This window comes from Lemur catta, chromosome 14 (genome assembly GCF_020740605.2).
Source record: "Lemur catta isolate mLemCat1 chromosome 14, mLemCat1.pri, whole genome shotgun sequence".
In the NCBI taxonomy this organism is placed as follows: Eukaryota; Metazoa; Chordata; class Mammalia; order Primates; family Lemuridae; genus Lemur; species Lemur catta.
The window spans coordinates 28705561-28724805 of record NC_059141.1 but is presented as its reverse complement, the minus strand read 5'-3'; the positions used below and the strand labels follow the sequence as shown (position 1 = coordinate 28724805).

The following is a 19245-nucleotide window of genomic DNA, read 5'->3' as shown; positions in this document are numbered from 1 at the left end:
TTCTTGTTCTTTCCCCCAGCCCTCTGTCTAATTTTTAGGTTGTGCTTGATGATACTGGTGTTTGCAATCTGTCTCTTCCACTAAAGTATTTGTGGTGCAAGGGACAATTAGAAAAGCAAGAACTCAGCCAGTGTTATGGTCTGAGGCTGATTGTCTGAGACGTGTTTTTCTTATATTAAAATAAGGAACCGGGTTGTTGATGGTGAGAGATTGATAGGAAAGCATGCAGATTGTTGCCTCCAAATCAATTTTCCTTTAACTTTAGAGAATCTGAAACACCTTTTATACTTTTCAGACTCTCACACAATTTCTCGGATGGTCTCTTTTAAATACTGACACCTATGAGAAAATGAATAAGCTAGAAAACAGAAAGGACATTGCTCAGGAAATGCTCATGAACCAGACCAAAGCCACTCCTGATGAAGTTAAGTCTATTTTGGTAAGTGGGGAATTCAGTCCTGTGGACCTTAGGTGGTATCTACTAAACATGGTTTCCGGAAGTCACCTGATTACCCAGAGGTCTGACAGGTGAAACTTAGGTTTAGTCCTGGGCTGAGAGGGAGACAGAGAAGGAGGATGGAAGAAGACATGGATGACCCAGTGTGCACAGACCCTTACTGGATGTATAGGGTGCTTGGTTGGAATGGCACTTTGTTAAAACAGCTCCTGGGTCTGTAGGAGCTAGAGTAGTGATGTCTGGCAAGAAGAAAATATTTCTAGGAAGGGAAATGTATCAGTCAGTTACTGTCACGCAATGCTGCATAACAGCAACCGTAACATCTCGGTGGAATACAATAGCAAGCATCTCTCTCTCTCATTCATGCATGTGTGGGTTGAGCAGGCTTTGATCGACCTTGGCTGGGCTTGGCTCCAAGCAGTGAGTTGGTTTGCTCTCTGTGTCTCTCATCATTTCCTGGACAAGCATCTACCTGATAGATCTTCTCACAGTGATGGCAGAAGTACTAGAGAGCAAGGCCAATTGTGAAAGCACACTTCAAGTGTTTGCTCCATCATAGTCACAAAAATACTCATTGGCCAAAGAAAGTCACATCACCAAGACCAGCATCATGGATGATGGGGAAGTGAGTGGATATTTGCTAACAGTGTTCTAATCACTACAAAATGAAGGGACAATACCATGCATCCATTATCTCTATTTCTTTTATTTCCCTAGCTTTTAGAGTATATGTGTGTAGGTTTAGTTTTGCTGGAGTGAGATTCATTTGTTTGTTTTGGTTTGGTTTTTGGTTTTGCTGAGTGGCTTGAGAGTTAAGATAAATTCAATGTGAGACTTGGAGATGTTAAAGATGAGAAGGTTTGGGAAGAATAAAGGAAATTGCTATAAGCTAATAGAAAAACAGATAACAGATGGAGTCCACTTGTTTTTCTCTTTCTTTCTTTCTTCTTCTTTTTTTAATGCAGCTTCTGTTGCCTTTTGGGATAATAAAAAACAATTATATCAGATTATTTCTTAGAAAAACTGTTCATAATCAAGTGCTATCAATCTTCTCTGTATCCAGAAGGCATCTGTGTCATGAAACTAATTCTAGCATATTTTAAATATATCTTTAGCATATTTTAAATATATCTTAGCTGACTTTAATAGTAGAGGAATCAAATGGAAATCTTCATAGGAATTTCACAACTCAATTGCTTTTCCATTTTAGAAATTTAAAGAGAAGTTAAATATAGATATAATTGAAGACTGTGAAGAAAAACAGCTTGTCACGATTTTGGTAAGTGTTTTCCTTCTCTCTTTAAAGCCTTTTTAATAAAATATATTAGGACATGCTTTCTCGTTTTTCAAGAAAACGTTGTTTCCTCTTCCCCAACACCTTTTAATACTAAAAAGAAAGGCCATTTCTTCTAAAGATTGATCATCTGATTCCCTGATTTTCTACATCTTTGTCCCCTATAGTCTAATGCACACAAATAATTTAGAATCGCAGCTAAACTAGACTATTGCACAAGGGGCTTCAGGCACAGACTCTAGGGCTACCATGGCCTTGTTGATTTTAATAGCTTTGGATTGCACCATGGCCACCCCAGAGGACCTGGCCAAGTGAGAACATAGACCCTCCCAGGCACACTTACTGTCTGTCTCTCTAGGTTCTCTTCTGGAGTCTGGAGGAATTCCATTTTGTCCGGTGTTGCCATTAGGCCAACTCAATCATTTCTGGTTGAAATTAACTTCTCTCCCACTTCACTCATTCTGTCTATTGTTGTGTCTTACTAAGTGTTAAACCCACTTAGTAAGGTCTTAATTTCAGAGAATGTCTTTTTCAGTTCTAGAATGTACATTTCGTTCTTTTCTTTAAGGTTCTAACTCCGTGTTGAAACTTTCCATCCTTTTATCTGTTTTGACTATCTTTCCCTCTATTTTAAAAAATGTATTGATCACAATTATTTTAAAGTACCCACCTTAATACCTGACTCACCTGTAGATCTGGTTCTACTGTCTATTTCATTCTTAGGTTTCAATCATTTGATACTGGTTTTTTCATTAAAGACCAGATATTGTAGACAATAACTTGCAGGGACTCTGAGCAATATTATCTTTCTGCAAAGAGGGCTAGATTTTCTTGTAGTAGATGAAGAGAGTTGGTTTTAGATTTTGTTAGGGATGACCTTTTTTGGTTTTGCCCTTACTTCTAGGGCAGAGCCCTTCTTTCTAGAGTGTGGCTCTTCTGGAATCCCATGATATCCTGGGATATTTATCAAGACCCCTAGACCTTGAATTTTAGAGGCTTGAATTCCGTCTGATTGAAATTGAAATAATATCACATTGAACTCCCTCATGAACTGCTGTATCCTGTTTTCCGCTGCCCTTTTCCAATCTGTGATGTACGTGTTCTTTCTAAACTAAGACACATGGACCATCTCACTGTCTGCCTTCCCATCTTTTATGGGCTTTGTTCTCCCACCTCAACCTTTGCTCTTTATGGTCTTTGCTGTGCTGCCATAAAGCCATTAGCCTTTGACCCCTTTTTGAAGGCTCAGTTCCCACCCTTCCGTGTCTTCATGTCACCTGAGGCTCTCCCTCCTGGGCTCCCCCTCCAAGCACCGTCGTCTCAGCCTGGCCCAGAAGGCGATGCTTCCTTCTCCTCACCTGCCCTCAGCAATAGGCATCTTCTCATAAAACAAAACGTTAGTTGACATCCATGACCCTAGAAATTCTCTAGTTCCCTATTTAGAGGAAGAAGGACTTTGTGTTGCAGAAGCAGTAAAGTGGGCAGCAGACCAGTAAACTTACCAAAGAACAGCCTATCTTGAATGTAAAATGTGCTTCCTTTGGGCTAATCTCAAATTATTGCTGCATAGAATTTAGGAACTTAAACAAACAAATATTTCAGAGGAGTTCTCCAAAATGATCCTGGCATCATTTCTCAGCTATGTAATTATTTGTCCATCTCCACTTACTCTGATTCTTTCTCCAGGTGTGCACTTCAGTTTTAGGTCCAGGGAAGGCTCATCCTCTTTTCGAGGCCTAACAACAGTTCTATGTCTCTGTGCTGGGAAGGACCGGAGTAGCAACGCACAGACTCAGGCAAAGGAGGTGACGAAAGCCCTCCTACCATTCTCCTGCTTTCTAGGACATTTCGGGTCATTCACCGGTGTCCTGCAGCTAATGTTTACCAGGTCATAAAAGATTTGGAGAGGATTTGCCAGAGAAGTGCCTCATCCACTCATCCTTTACCAGATTTTTAATTCATTCATAATTATTGAGATATACCATAATATAAGGAACAGTGTTAGGTGCTGAGGACAAAAGATATTAATACTGAGATCTGGTTCTTGTCTGGTTCCAAAAGCCCCCTGTGTATTAGGGAGACAAAAATAAAGCAATGCCACTGCCCTGTATGGACGTGCTCACAGGGCATGAGCACTGGGGCCCGGGAAGACCAAAGGCCTGATTCCACTCACAGAAGACGACATAATCACGGGGTTGGTAGCCAGGGCACTGAGGCTCATCGTGGCACTGAGTGTTGTCTTATGGAAACCAAGATGGCTGGGTGTGGCTGGAGTCTCGGAGAGCAGAGAGAAGCAGCTGCCGGGCCTCGCATAGAGGCAGGACAAGACCATGACCAGCCGGCACATTGGAACCCCCAAAGTCACCTGATCAGATGCTCCTGGGGATCCCTCTGGGAGCAGACAGAGCCAGCCAGGCTGGAGGCAGGAGGCTGGGAGTGGGGCCACTTTGTACCCAGGCGGGTGGCAGCAGCTTCCTCCTCCACGCCATCAGACCTCAGCTGTGTGACTCCTGCAAAGAGTAGAAAATCAGCCCTGGGGAGCCAGAGTTTCTACTTATTAGGCCACTAAAAAGCCTTTATTTTTATCAATCTTTCTGTATCACAGACTTAAAAGCTGTTGTTCTTCAAAACCTGTGATCTCTGTATCAGAGTGTTCTTTTATTGGCTCGCCTGGGGCTGCAAATGTGGCCTGGAAGTCATAATTCTGAGAACTTCTTACTTTGTGTCCTGCTAAAAGGCACATTGACACTTTAGTGTGACTGATTCTGCAATGCATGCAAAAATATTTTCACATTTAATTTTTACATAACACTCTGAGAACTGTAGGGCAGACACAACCTCCAGCAGGGGCCGTGACCGTGTCTGCTTCATTCATCCCTAACGCCCAGAACACGAACAGGTACCAGTACATATTTGTGAATGAGTCAAAACAGAAGGGCCCCCCTAGGCAAGGGGTCAAGGGTTTGGAGAGACAGCACATGAAGGCACAGGGTAGTAGGGGACCTAGGAAGGCCCCAGGGCAAATGCAAGAGGACAGGAAGGGTTTTGCGAGGTGTCCCTGTGGGCCATGAATGGAATCCCGTCTGATTTTCTTTGACAGAAGTAAGTAGAATTGGGGTTGCTTTTTAATTAAAATATTAAAGACAAAGTGTTACTATTACTGTCCCATTTCACAGAACACTGAGGTTTGTTCGGGTGTGGGCATGTATCTAATCAGAACTCAGAACTGAACGCTGGTCTCCTGACGCCAAGCCATTGCTTGGCAGGAAAACCCACCTCTGCCTAGAGTGACCAGCTTGAGAGTGGTGTGGGGAGGGGTTGCCCGGAGGTGGGGGGTGGTCACCGGAACCCTGGTGGGGAGAGGCAAGCATGTAAGGGTCAGCCCAGGCCCAAGCCCAGGGGACCAGAAACCATCATTTTGCTCCAAACAGTGATATACCATTTGGTGTGGAAAATTCTGTAGAGCATGAACCGTCTGTCCCATGGGAAACCTTCAACTTGGTGAGAGAAGTGACCTGCCTTTCTCTTCTTTTGTGCCCTTCTCGGCACACTATTAAGGACATGCTCGCCCTCAGTGAACACCCATTGAATTAAATTAAATTGAATCGCTCCTGCAGGTCCATCTGGTAGACCCACGTAGCTGGTGCTAACTCCTGCCTCTTGGCGCTTCTCTTCCCTCACGGAGTCATCAAACACACCCTTCCACAATCTCTCCTCATTTAGTTTCCCCAGCCGTCCTCTGTGTTCAGTTTCCTCCTCAGCACTGAGCACTAAACCCTATGCTTTCTGATTATTCTAAGCTCTCACCTTTCACTGGTCTATGTTTTATAACCACTTCAATAAATTAAGTTCCTTAAGGGCAACATCCTTATTTTTACTTCTGAAATTATGTCAATGCTCATGTGCTTAGTTCACTGTTTTTTTTTTTCACGTACTCCTAAATCCTAACCAGACGTGCATTAAATGAAATGTCTGCAAGTATACCTACACACAGCAAGTAAACCTATACAATGGAATGTTTGTTCACTCAGCAAACATCTCCCAAGCATCTTCATGGGGCAGGCCCTGCAGTTTCTGCAATATGACGGCATATCCATGGGTCTCCCCTTGTGGAGATCACAGCCTAGTGGGAAACTATCACAGAGCACATAAAGAAAATACAGAGAACTGAATTAAGCAGTCACCTACTGTTTACTGAATATTTCTTGAATAGGAAAAAAGAAATTGAGTATTGAAAATGAGCAAGGCTGTTGTAACTGAACAATTTATTTTTCATCATGGAAAGAAAATAGCCATTGGATTTGGAGTGGACTTGGATTTTCATTACTTAGACAGTTTTTAATATAGCTGAGACTCAGTTTCACCATCTGTAAAATGGGGATGATTGTGTGGGTTTGTTGTGAGGATAATCTACGCAAACTGTACAATCCAGTGCCTGGCATATAGAAGCTCTGTGAATTGCATGTGTTATTTTTTTTTAATTGTAATTTTGGTTGGCACCCAAAGTTGGGTATGGAAGCGTAAAGGGAAAAGAGACGAATGCAATCTGAAACAATCCATCCTTATTTCAACAGAAGGAGGACTTGCCGGACCCGAAGGCCGCAGAGCTGTATGAATTCCGCTTCAGTGACTTCCCCCTCACAGAGCACGGATTGATTAAATGCGGATTACGACTGTTTTTTGAAATAAATGCGGTGGAGAAATTCAAAGTGCCCGTGGAGGTCAGACAGTACTTAATTTAAAAGACCGTGTGATTCTGTCGCTCTACTTCACTCGTGTTTTCTGTGGTTCCGAAGATGGACTCCGTTTGAATTTTAAATTATTATTAACTTTGTAAATACATCCGCTTAAACCCTGTAAACAAGACCAACACATCTCTTTAGATAAGATTGTCACAGACCTTCTAACCTTCAGAATTCTATTCCAAAGTCTGAAGGGTGTTGTCTTCTTTTGGGAACAGGTTCTCACCAGATGGATGTACACCGTGAGGAAAGGGTACCGCTCTGTCACCTACCATAACTGGCGGCACGGATTCAACGTGGGGCAGACCATGTTTACTTTGCTGATGGTAGGTGCAGAGTGCCGTAAGTCATTGTAAACCCGCAAACTTCCCACACCGGCATGGGGAGAAATGGACGTGTCCATCATTTTAGATCAGTGATTTTTGAAATTCATGGGCACAACCCCCGTCCCCTTGCAGATGATCCCTGAGAATGTGGGTGTCCCTGAGCACTTGGCTGGATTATCACTCAGACACTCATATGCTTTACCTTCTTAAGGGAAAATTCGGTCACCTGCTAGGTTTTGCAGTTGCCTAGAATGCTATAATACTCACAACAAATAAAGCCAACTTGCTCTAAAAACAATGTGGGTCCATTCTCCATTACAGGCAGACCTTGCTACACTTGGTGTAGAGCTGTATTAATCCAAATAAATATAGATGTATGTTATACAGATATATTTTTATTTTAGACAGGAAGACTAAAGAAATACTACACGGATCTTGAAGCCTTTGCCATGCTTGCTGCTGCTTTCTGTCATGACATTGACCACAGAGGCACCAATAATTTGTACCAGATGAAGTAAGTGAACACATGTGCAGTGTTGACACGTGCTGGTGGATGTGGGAAGGTGCATGGAGTGAGAAGAAAGCTTTTCCCTGTTCCTTAGCCCTGCAGTCCCCAACCCCTGGTCCATGGCCTGCTAGGACCTGGGCCACACAGCAGGAGGTGAGCAGCAGGGAGCTAGCAAAGCTTCATGTGTATGTACAGCTGCTCCCATCACTTGCACCACCGCATCAGCTCCGCCTCCTGTCAGATCAGTGGTGGCATTAGATTCCCATAGGAGCGTGAACCCTACTGTAAATTGCGCATGCTCAGGATCTACGTCGCGTGCTCCTTAGGAGACTCGAATGCCCGATGATCTGAGGTGGAGCTGAGGCTGTGATGCTAGCCCTGGGGAGCGGCTGCAAATACAGATTATCATTAGCAGAGAGGTTTGACTGCACAATAAATGTAATGCACTTGAATCATCCCAAAACCGTCACCCCCATTCCCAGTATGTGGAAAAATTGTCTTTCATGAAACCGGTCCCTGGTGCCAAAACTTTGGGGACCTCTACCTTATCCCAGTGAATTCCTCTTGGTCACATTTGGGAATCTCAAGGCCGTTCTCTCTGAGCTTCTGCCCTCATGATAATGTCTGCTCTTTCTCCCTGAGTGCTCGGGTGCCGCTTTCCTTTCTGTTTCCCTTTCCAAATTCGCCTCTGCCTCATTTGTATGTGCCTTTAGTCTCTTCTTTCAACTTTGTTTAATCAGAGTGCATCAATCTCAGGCTTATGCTTGTATACACCCATGGAACACTCCCTAGCTCAAGCTGGAGAATGCTATTGTGGGGCTCACTGCCCTTCACTTTGCTGGTCCCTTTGCTTCTACCAAACTCTCCTTAGCTGATTTTGCATCTTAGCATCGATGCTTCCTCTCTCTCTCCAAGAAAGAAGTGCAATAATGAAGGTACAGGCTCTGGCATCAGGCAGATTTGGATTCACTGGGTTCACAAGTTATTTAAATTTTCTAAGCCTTGATTTCCTCATCTGGAAAATAGTAATTATAATAGCAGTACCTAGCACACAAGGTCATTGTAAAGATTAAATGAGATCATATATTTAAAGCCCTCAGTTCATGCAGGCTGTTGGCATTTAATAAATATTAGGTATTATTATTATAGCTGTTATTATTATGTCATTGGCACTCTTCAAAATTCACCAGCAATGGTCATAGCCAGCCCAGCTCCTTGAAAATGGTTTTTAAGATATTCAGTCTGCCACAGCCATACTTCAGCCTCATTTCTGACACACCACCTACCCCTCTCCACACGCAGTGAAGTGCTTTAGAGAGAACAGGCTTTGGAGTCTGGATTTATGGGGACCAACTACTTCCTGGTTGAGGGATCTTGGGCAAGTCACTTAATCTTTTTGAAATTCAGTTCCTTTGCTATGAAATGGACATATCTACCTCTCAAAGATTGTTGTGAGAACCAAATGAAATTATATATGTGAAACCTACCTGGTAGGTGCTTAAGAAAAATGTGTTCAGTGAATGAAAAGCACCTTGTAAGCAGTGATTTCTCACCTTCAGCTATTCTTACCTATTAAACTTTGTCTTAGAAAGAGGATTGCCAACCAGGCTTTGGGCGAGGGATGTCTTCATCTCGAGATGTTCCAGCCCATGCTGGATATTCTGTCCCCTTGAGCACAAGTACCTTGGCAATCATCAAATTTCTCTTCCTCCTTCCTGATCAGTAGTGTATTAGCCAATTCAGTTCCAAAGGAACAAACATTTGAACACCTATTGTGTGCTAGAGACCAAGCAAGAACTTGATACTCATTGCCTTGTTTAACCCTTGCAGCACCTCCATGGTGAGAAAACAGCTCAAAAGGATGAAGTCCTTACATTATGGTGATTTTCATCTTGGTTTCTGGAAATTCTTTTTTTTTTTTTTTTTTTTAGAGACAAGGTCTTGCTCTGTCACCTGGACTAGAGTGCAGTGGCATCATCATACCTTACTGCAACCTCAATCTCCTGGGCTCAAGCAATCCTTCTGTCTCAGCCTCCCGAGGACTACAGGCATGTGCCACCATGCCTGGCTAATTTTTCTATTATATTTTTAGTAGAGATGGGGTCTCACTCTTGCTCAGGCTGGTCTTAAACTCCTGACCTCAAGTGATTCTCCCGTCTCGACCTCCCAGAGTGCTAGGATTACAGGTGTGAGCCACTGCTCCTCGCCTGGCAATTCTTAATGATACTCTCTGTGCAGATCACCACAGGTTTGCTGTATGTTTTATGTCATAGTCCGCCACCCTAAGCCCCAGGGAGCTTAAAAATTTTAGCTATAAGGGATGAACCAACTTCCTAGTTTAAACAAGTCAATCACGTATGCATTCCACAAATGAGTTGTTTTTCAAAAACAGCATATTCTCATCTTCTAAATCTAAAAAATTTTTTTCCTAGTATGTTATTTTTGACCACTTCACAGATAATTGGGTGGGGAAGGAGAAGGGAGACATTTAAAAAATGCTGAGACAGGCCGGGTGCGGTGGCTCACGCCTGTAATCCTACCACTCTGGGAGGCCGAGGTGGGCAGATCGTTTGAGCTCAGGAGTTCGAGACCAGCCTGAGCAAGAGCGACTAAAAATAGAAAGAAATTAGCCAAGCAACTAAAATATATACAAAAAAATTAGCCGGGCATGGTGGCGCATGTCTGTAGTCCCAGCTACTCGGGAGGCTGAGGCAGAAGGATCACCTGAGTCCAGGAGTCTGAGGTTGCTGTGAGCTAGGCTGATGCCACGGCACTCACTCTAGCCCGGGGAACAGAGTGAGACTCTGTCTCAAAAAAAAAAAAAAGCTGAGACAATAAAGATTCTGTATTGTATGGATTTATGTGTAATGTTTAGACAGCTAAGATTGTGGCATATCCTTTCCTCCTAGATCCACGTCCCCGTTAGCCAGGCTCCATGGATCTTCTATTTTGGAGAGGCACCACCTGGAGTACAGCAAGACTCTGCTGCAGGATGAGGTATGGGAGTCTGTCTCTCTAGGGCACCTCACAGGTTCTGACCCAAAGCACTAACCCACAGAAAGTGCTTGGAAAAATGGTGGCCCTGAGTTACAACAGTTGAAGTCAATTGATAGAAATTGCTATTTGGAGTAGTTTTGAATCACCAAGTTGGAAGTAGCTGAGACAGGTGAAAAGAGCCATGGAAAGTTGTAGAATCTCTGCAGGTCTGCGGGGAAAGGGGGGGAAAAAAGCTTATGGTGGATGTGAAGGGCTCTGTGAACCCTAAAGCATGTATAGATGGAAAGGGGAAAGGAGGTCACATGGCCACTGAGTTTCTTATTCATTCACCGGGCATACACTGTAGGGCACAATTTTGAGAAAGCCAGGCTTTGGTAGTGGAGGTAGGCATGACAGAATCGGACAACTGCCATCAGAGAGGCACTGAGTGATGCTCGGAGAGTTCCAAAGGGAGAAACCACATCCATGTGAGGACTGCAGCGGGGGATTGGGTCAGGGGGCGGGATCAGAGACGGCTTTACACAGGAGCACCTTGGAGCTCCTTGAATTCACTGTGATTTGCACAGATTGTGTACTACTAACCTCCCACGAGGGGTAGTCACTCTTCTTCCCTTTGTTAATTTTATTTAAGGATATATAGACATGTGGAAAAGTTGTAGATGTAATCTAATCACACTTTCTTAAGAAAAGTCCAAACCAAAAATGATTAAAACGAGGCATTATTAGATTGAGGGGAACACTGTCTTTTCATAGGCAGAGAACTTACTTAGAATCACATGCTCATTGGCTAAATAAGCCCTCTGGAGAGCAGGGTTTTCTAAGTTTCCATAATAATAATTTTTTATTAAAAGCTCAAGGAAGGAATATCTAGAAATATGTGCAAGAGAGAATACTAAATTCTTCCAGGTAATGAAAAGATGGTGCAAATAAGCAAAGCAGGAAAATCTTGTCAAAAAAAAACTGCTTGAGTGGCTTTAACAACCTGTGACTGATGCGGTGCCCAACGTCATTGCCATCCTAAACCTGCTGTGGCATTTCTAATTCTGCAGTGCTCTTGGCGAAGCACTAACCTGGGGTGACTCTAGATGGTAGTTCTCAGACATGGGTACCCAGACCAACCGCTTCAGAGTCATCAATTCCACAGGGCAAGGGCAGGCTGGGCAGGAAAAGCGCAGATCCCGAGCCCCGTTCCCCACTTACTGTCCAGGCTTCCTGGAGTTGGGTGGGGCCTGAGAATCTGCATTTTGAATCAGACCTCTATTAATTCTGATGCACGGACAGAATCTCTCCCTGCAGCAGAATTCATAGATAATATATGTTCTGACAATTAAAAGGAGTAGAGCTGAAAGTAATTCAGGGTAAGTAATTATAAGAGTACATTGTTATTACCTAATTTGTTAAGAGGTTTTGTTTTGCTGGCTGGGAAAATCTTTGGTTTCTGAGCAAGAATTTTCTGAGCATCCCACTGTTTATGTGATACCACAGCGAGGTAGTGTCAAATATAATGGATCACTAAATCATGCATTTACTTACTAACGCAAAATACATTTTAAAAACTACAACCAAATATCTAAATGCTTAACCCTGGAAGACTCCTACTATCTTAAGTGTTTTTCCCTCTGGGATTTGACAGTTTACAATAGAGTTACGGTTTTCCATCTTAATTTTTTTATGTTATTTACTTTGCAGTCTGAACTGGCTTTGATGGCTGTATAAAGACTTATTATTCTTTCTAGAAAGGAATACTGCATCTCAGTAATCCATGCCATCTTTTCAAGGACCTCTCTACAATACTATTCGACCTGCTAATTGCAGACTTTTAAAGCCTTGTCAATAGAGTCGCTAGGCAATGCAGTCACACAGAGCTTGTTTATGAGCAGTCAAATTGAACATTAAAAAAAAAATGAAATGTTTAGCCATCAGATATTCTTTTTATATTTTGGAGAGACCATGCAGTTCTCTTATTTTTTTATTCTATAAAGAAAATATACATATTAGAAATTTTAATTTTTTTAAATAAGGGAAATCCTTAGGATTTATCCAGTAATTTTGGCATTTGTGGGCATTACTCAGACACTTTGTTTCTCATATGCCTGAATGCTTTGAACTGAAATCCCAACCTTTTCCTAAGGCTTTGAACTGAAATGTCCTTGTATCCCAATAGAGACGGATTCACAGCTTTGAGGAACACAAGGGCCTATTTTCTAAACCAGACAGAAATCAACCTTTAACCTGAATGAATAGGTGGAAACCTTGTTAGCCAAGTGTGTAGGCGTACACATTTTAATGCTAGAATATATTGTAGAAATGACAATTGCTCAGCATAAATAACAGAACCCTGTTATTATTCAGAACATCTCTTTATAAAGTGCATGATCATTTTATTTATACTTTTCCGTACCAGCCCCATCAGCCTGTCCCATTTTATACAGAGAAGTAGTGAAGAAGAAATTAAGTACCTTGCGTACAGCAAAGAGCAAGGCAAGAACATGCTGGCAATATTCTCGTGTGGGTGTCGCAGGCGCCATGGGGAAGATTAGAACAGCCTGTACTTTCTCTGGCCTCAACTTGCCTGACAGCCCCAATCAGAATGAATTAAAGCCATTTCTACCTGTTTTCGTGTGCAGCATGGAATTCATATTGTATTGCCATTTTAATAGTCAGGGGAGAATAAAAATAGACTCTTTCTGTGGGCCAGTGAAAGCAGCTGAGCCAGTTGGGGCCCAGCCGGACCAAGGCTGGTAAACAGGTCCCCTCTCTTGCTTTGGTGCACCTGTCTCCATGTAATGTTTTCAGTACAATGCTCCGGAAAACAAATGGACTGTTACGTACTCGTATATATTTTATAAGTTAATGACTTGATAGTTCTTGTAACAATGACCCATGCCCACTATAAAAAAAAAAACAAACAATAGAGAAAATTTCAAAGACAAATTATAAAAGAAAAATCATTTTAAATCCTACCATCCAGAAGTAGATATTTATTAACATTTGATGAGCTTCATTAGCTTTGTTGCAGTCACCCTGTGAATCCATACATACAGACAGCTAGAGAGAAATAATTTTTGAAAAATGGGATCACATCACCCAACCTGTTTTTGTAAGTCAGAGCTATGTTTTTTGTTTTGTTTTGTTTTGTTTTGTTTTTTGAGACAGAGTCTCACTCTGTTGTTGCCCGGGCTAGAGTGCCGTGGCATCAGCCTAGCTCATAGCAACCTCAAACTCCTGGGCTCAGGTGATTCCTTCTGCCTCAGCCTCCTGAGTAGCTGGGACTACAGACATGCACCACCATGCCCAGTTAATTTTTTGTATATATTTTTAGTTGTCCAGCTAATTTCTTTCTATTTTTAGTAGAGATGGGCTCTGGCTCTTGCTTGGGCTGGTCTTGAACTTCTGAACTCAAATGATCCTCCTGCGTCTGCCTCCCAGAGTGCTAGGATTACAGGCGTGAGCCACCACACTTGGCCTCAGAGTTATGTTTTGTAATCATCATTGAAATATCCAATATGTATAATAAACTGCATCTCTTGAGAGCGTACAATTCCGTGTGCTTTTACCATTTTATACACTTGGGAAACCACTACTACAATCTAGAAACAGAACATGTCTATCACCTGGAGGAGTGCTCACACCCCTTGCTGGCCTGTCCCTCTCTCGGATCCCAGCCCTAGGCAACCACTGAAATGTTTTCCGTTGCTAGGGATTAGTTTGCATTTTCTAGATTTTATGTAAGTGCAGTCACACCATAAGTGATCATTTGTGCTGGCTTCTTTCATGCAGAAAAATAATTTTGAGATTTCTCCACATCGTTGTGTATATCAATGATTCGTTTCTTTTTCACTGCTGAGTAGAATTCCATTTATCTTAAATAAAAGGTATTTAATTTTACTTGAATTTAGCAGTAGGCACATTTTTGAAATGGAAGAAATTGCAGAATTTCACATAATTGTGTCTTTATCACAAGAAAGGTTTAAAGAGCCCTCTAAAATGAATAACACATAACTGTGAAAAATTACCAAAAGCTATAGCTGAGCATTACGATGTTTGACATCTTTAAACTAAATGTGCTAACTTTACAGTATCTATTAATGCCCTGCTATGAAGTATGAAGCAATTAGCATATTTATACCTTTTCCCACATCTCCACCTGTTTTATAAGTTATTTATATTAGTTATTATTATTTTTTATCATTATCGATACTTATAAAATTTACGTTTTGCTCTATAATTTCCACTATTGTTTATTTCTTTTTTTTTCCTGCTGTGTGGTCGATATCTGAAGACTATTGTTTATTCTTAATTCAACTTTTAAATGAATTCAATACTTATTGACCCTTTGCATTTCTATATGAATTTTAGAACCAGCTTGTCAGTTAACAAACACACACAAACTTGTCGGTATTTTGGTTAGAACTGCACTGAGTCCACAGGCTATTTTGTGTTCCTGTGGTCTATTTATGCAGAGGTTTTACACTTCGAAGGTTACTCATCCCCGAATGGAGCCAGTGTCTGTTGAAGAACGCTGTGGGGGATGGGCAGGAGTGAGCTGGGGGAATCTCAGCTTCCAATTTGTTGTCTCAAACACTCTACTCACCACTTCTATTTCTTTGGTCCGGGGAACACACCTCTGATTTTGGTTTCCCAGAAGTTGTTAAGGCTTACGCAGAGCAAAGCCCAGGCTCTGTGTGTTGGGATTTGCCACTGCTATCTGCCTGTCCCTCCTTCACTTCCTATTACCTATGGCATTCTCTTCCGCCTAGGAGACGGAGGAGCAGGAGTCAGGACAAAGGGACATCAGCATAGCTTCTTCATCAGCTCCTCCTCTGCTGTTTGGTGGTGTCAAACTAAGCCTTGGAGGGACATCCTTTTTCTCCTATGTGCTGTTCCCATCCTGGGACCTCTTGCTCTAATTAAAGGATCACTGGGTCTGCTTTTACTTACTAAACAAACTAACTAAAAATACCCCAACTTTGTGTGTATATGTTTAAACCTCACTTTGTTCCAAAAATGATTTAATGGAGCTTCCAAAAATATATATAACATTAAAGAAAAAGACAACAAGGGCTAATGGAAAAATAAGAAAAATGAGATGGAGCATGGTAAAGGCCATACGTACCCAAAATATATGCAGTGACATATAAACATCTATCAGACATAGGCCACAGATTTGATCAAGAGCTTTTTTAGCAACTAATGCAAAACCAGAAAAAGGATTTTTTTTATGTGAATCTATATTCTTAAGAAGAAACCAGTTAGAAGCTCTTTAAGCACCTCGGATGGGAAAGGAAGAAAAAATACAAAAGAATGTAGAGCTTAAAGAGTTTTTAAATTAGGGGACTTGTACATGTTTTTAGGTGAAAGTGAGAAGAGAAAGACATGAATAAAATTCAGGTATGTTGAGCTATATACAAAAGCAGCAATATGGAAAAGTTGAATATAAACGTTTTCTTAATTGTGTCAATTAAAGAAAATCCAGTAAGAAATTGATTTTGATCCAGATCCTCTTTCTGTTTTTTGTTATTTTGAGTGTTCAACAGCCATTGCTTCATTCCATCAATTTAAAAAGGTTAACTATAGTTATTATGATGAACTCAGTATTTTAACAAAATGGATCAGAGTTTTCCTTTCTATTTCCTTCCTTCTATCGTAGATGTTATAAAAAGACAACTTAAGTGAAGATTTATCTAATGCATGGTATAATGGTATAGCGTCTAAAAATTGAGTTCTCATCTAGTTATTGTTTTCTAATATTTCAATCTCCCGAAATGACCAAGAGCTAAATTTGGTCTTGGGTTTGCAATTCTATTTTAACCTGGAGCCAGCCTCAAAACTTCACATAACAATAACAATGATACGATACGACAATAAATTTTATAGCAATTTGTGATTTTAAAATGTATTCCCAGTTATTATTTCATTTCATTCAGCACTCCACAAACATTTATTGAGCATAGACTAAGTGCTAGGTAGTTAGGCAGGGCAGCTGTTATTATTCTCATCTGAGAAAACAAACACTCACAGATGTTAAGTGAAGGGTCCAGGATTTTATAACTACCAGAGTGGGGAAGCCACGGACTGAACCTGGGTTCTGCGTGGAGAGGTAGTGTCGTGCAGAGATCAAGAGCACAGACTGTAGCCAGGCTGCATTGGTTTAGATACCAGTTCTGCCACGTTCTAGCCGTTTAGCCTTGAGCAAGTTATGTAACCTCTCTGTGCTGTGGTTTCTTGTAAGGAGATTAAGAGTATTCCTAAAACATTTAGAACCTGGTAGGTAGTAAGAACTAAGTGTTTGCTGTATTTCGTAACTGTTAACTTCATTTGGCAAAACCAAATATGAATAGCTGTCCTTTGGCCTGTCTGACTAAAAAGGTCTATTTAGAGCATCAAAGCTTTAAAAAATCACTCCTACCTTTGTACTCTCGTTTTCTAGAACACTATGAAATGAAGCTGATCCATATGTGAAGAGATTAATGGGAAAGTGAAGAAAAGTCTAATTAACTCTTTGTAAAATAGACTTGCAAGAAAACATTTTAAGGATAACATGGAAGGATCTCATTACGTGTTCCTACATATACATGAGCACTAGCACAATTTGCAGTTTCTGACAGACTGGTGGTTTCTATGATCACTCTAAAATTGCCTGGTAGATAATGCAACATGTCTAACAGTTGGACATCTCCAGAAATTCTTTATTAAAGCTCCTCAATTAATATATGCACATTTTTAAGTTATCACATTTTTTGTTTGTTTCTTTTCTGGGGTTTCTTGCCAACCACATTGTTATTTTTTAACGGTCCTGGAAGAAAACACTTATTTACTCCAAAAACTTAAATGTGGGTCATTTGCTAACATTATCTATTTTTATAGTTTAAATTAAATTATTTTACTCAAAGTACAGGAGGGTACACTTAGTCCACAAGATAAAAACTGAAAGCAAAAATAGTGTTGGAAGACCTAGATTCTCTTCTTGTTAAGCATAGTTTGGTTTGTTTGTTCAACCAAAGGCCAATTAATGATTGTACTTTATTGTGAATTTTCATCTTACAGAGTTTAAACATCTTCCAGAACCTAAATAAGCGGCAGTTTGAAACAGTCATTCATTTGTTTGAGGTGGCAATCATAGCAACTGACCTGGCTTTATATTTCAAGTAAGTCCGTGACACTGCCTGACAGATCGCCTGCCTTTGCACTCTGGGTGGTCCCGTGAATTACCTGTTATGTTCAAGTTAGATGGAATTTATTCACACACACTTCGTGTGTGCATTGCAATCATCTTTGCTTTCCTTTTGGATTATCCATTAGAATACCCTTAAGATATATGCCTGACAGTGAACTTACAAGACATCTGGAAATATATTTTTGAAATGTAAGCTCATAATGTTAAGCAGTTATCTGAAGAAGTTTGAATTGAAGAATATGAAGTCAAGCTTGCACATTGCCAGAACAGTGACACCGAGACCTCTCAGGGGGCTTTTTGTACTGGTGAATTCACCAGGGCCCAGAATCTGGGATTTAGTGTTTTAAGCTCAGAAATTTGATCTTGTCAAAGTCTGGTAGCTGAACAATTTTGGTGGTACTGACGGACATTAACCAAATTTACAAAACTGAGTTATATACAGCACAGTACCCGCCTATTTACAATAATAATATTGCCAAAGAGACCAGATACACCAAGTATCTGCATATTTTCTTGTAAGTGAACTATAAAGTTTCTTGGTGAAAATGAATTGGAAACAAGGTCAACTAGTTGTAGGATCCAAATATTTGGTGACTTGGGTTGTCAAATTATTCCTTTCTGATCCTTCCTGGTTAAAAACTTAATAAATAGTTTAAACATGAAGACAACATCTTAGAATAACTTAATGGATGCCCAGATATCCATAGTCCATATTTAACACATGCTAACTTTTGCCACATTTGCCTTAGATTTTGTTTTTTAAGGAAAGAAAATTAGTGATACAATTAAGGCATTCCACCCCTACTCTGCCATGAAAATTTCCCTTTGCTCTCAAAGATATCACCATCTGATGTGGATATGTATTCATCTTTTCCATCTGTTTTTATATAGTATTAAGTATGTTCTAAAATTTTCCATAAATGGGATCATATTGTCTGTATATATCTTCCTGCAACTTACTTTATTCACATATTATGTTTTAAAGATTTACCATTGATGACAAATGATGTGGTCCGATCATGTATTTTAATTGTACAGAGTATATATACCTATCATAATTAATTTACCCATTCCTCTATTCATGAACATTTAGATCATCTCTAATTTTTCATCATTGTCTACCATGCTGCATTGTATGTCCTTGTACACATATGAGAGTTTCTCTAAGGTATATATATATATACCTAGAAATGGAAATACTGTGGGTTTGCATATCCTCAATTTTACACTACCTTGGAAAACTGCACTCCTAAGTAGTTGTGCCAATTTACACTTACACTCACAGTGTACAAGAGTTCCTGTTATCCCGTATCTGGAACACTCTTGATCTGGTCATGTTTAAAATTTATTTTGCTGATCTAGGCCAGGCATGGTGGCTCACCCCCATAATCCTAGCATTTTAGGAGGCCAAGGTGGGGAAAATTGCGTGAGGCCAGGAGTTTGAGTCCAGCCTGGGCAACATAGTGAGACCCCATCTCTACAAAAAATTTTTAAAAATTAGCTTGGTGTGGTGGCGCTTGCCCCATAGTCCCAGCTACTTGGGAGACTGAGGTGGGAGGTTCGCTTGAGCCCAGGAGTTCTAGGCTGCAGTGAGCTATGATCGGACCACTGCACTCCAGCCTAGGTGAGACCCTGACTCAAAAATAAATAAATAAAATAAAATTTATTTTGCTATTCTAATGAGTGTGAGATGGTATCCTATTATCAAATTTGTATTTTCCTGATTAGCAGTGAGACCTAGCAT

General features: G+C 40.8%; 1 protein-coding gene across 1 annotated transcript in view; it reads left to right on the top strand.

Annotated features, from left to right (window-relative positions):
- Positions 1-19245, top strand: part of PDE6C (phosphodiesterase 6C) — a 45219-nt gene that overhangs the window by 19600 nt on the left and 6374 nt on the right. Inside the window, exons 10-16 of the mRNA XM_045567787.1 lie at positions 296-439; positions 1668-1736; positions 6326-6472; positions 6712-6819; positions 7224-7333; positions 10237-10324; positions 17372-17472. Of these exons, the coding sequence (XP_045423743.1) occupies positions 296-439; positions 1668-1736; positions 6326-6472; positions 6712-6819; positions 7224-7333; positions 10237-10324; positions 17372-17472 (767 nt within the window). The remainder of the gene's footprint in view (positions 1-295; positions 440-1667; positions 1737-6325; positions 6473-6711; positions 6820-7223; positions 7334-10236; positions 10325-17371; positions 17473-19245) is intronic.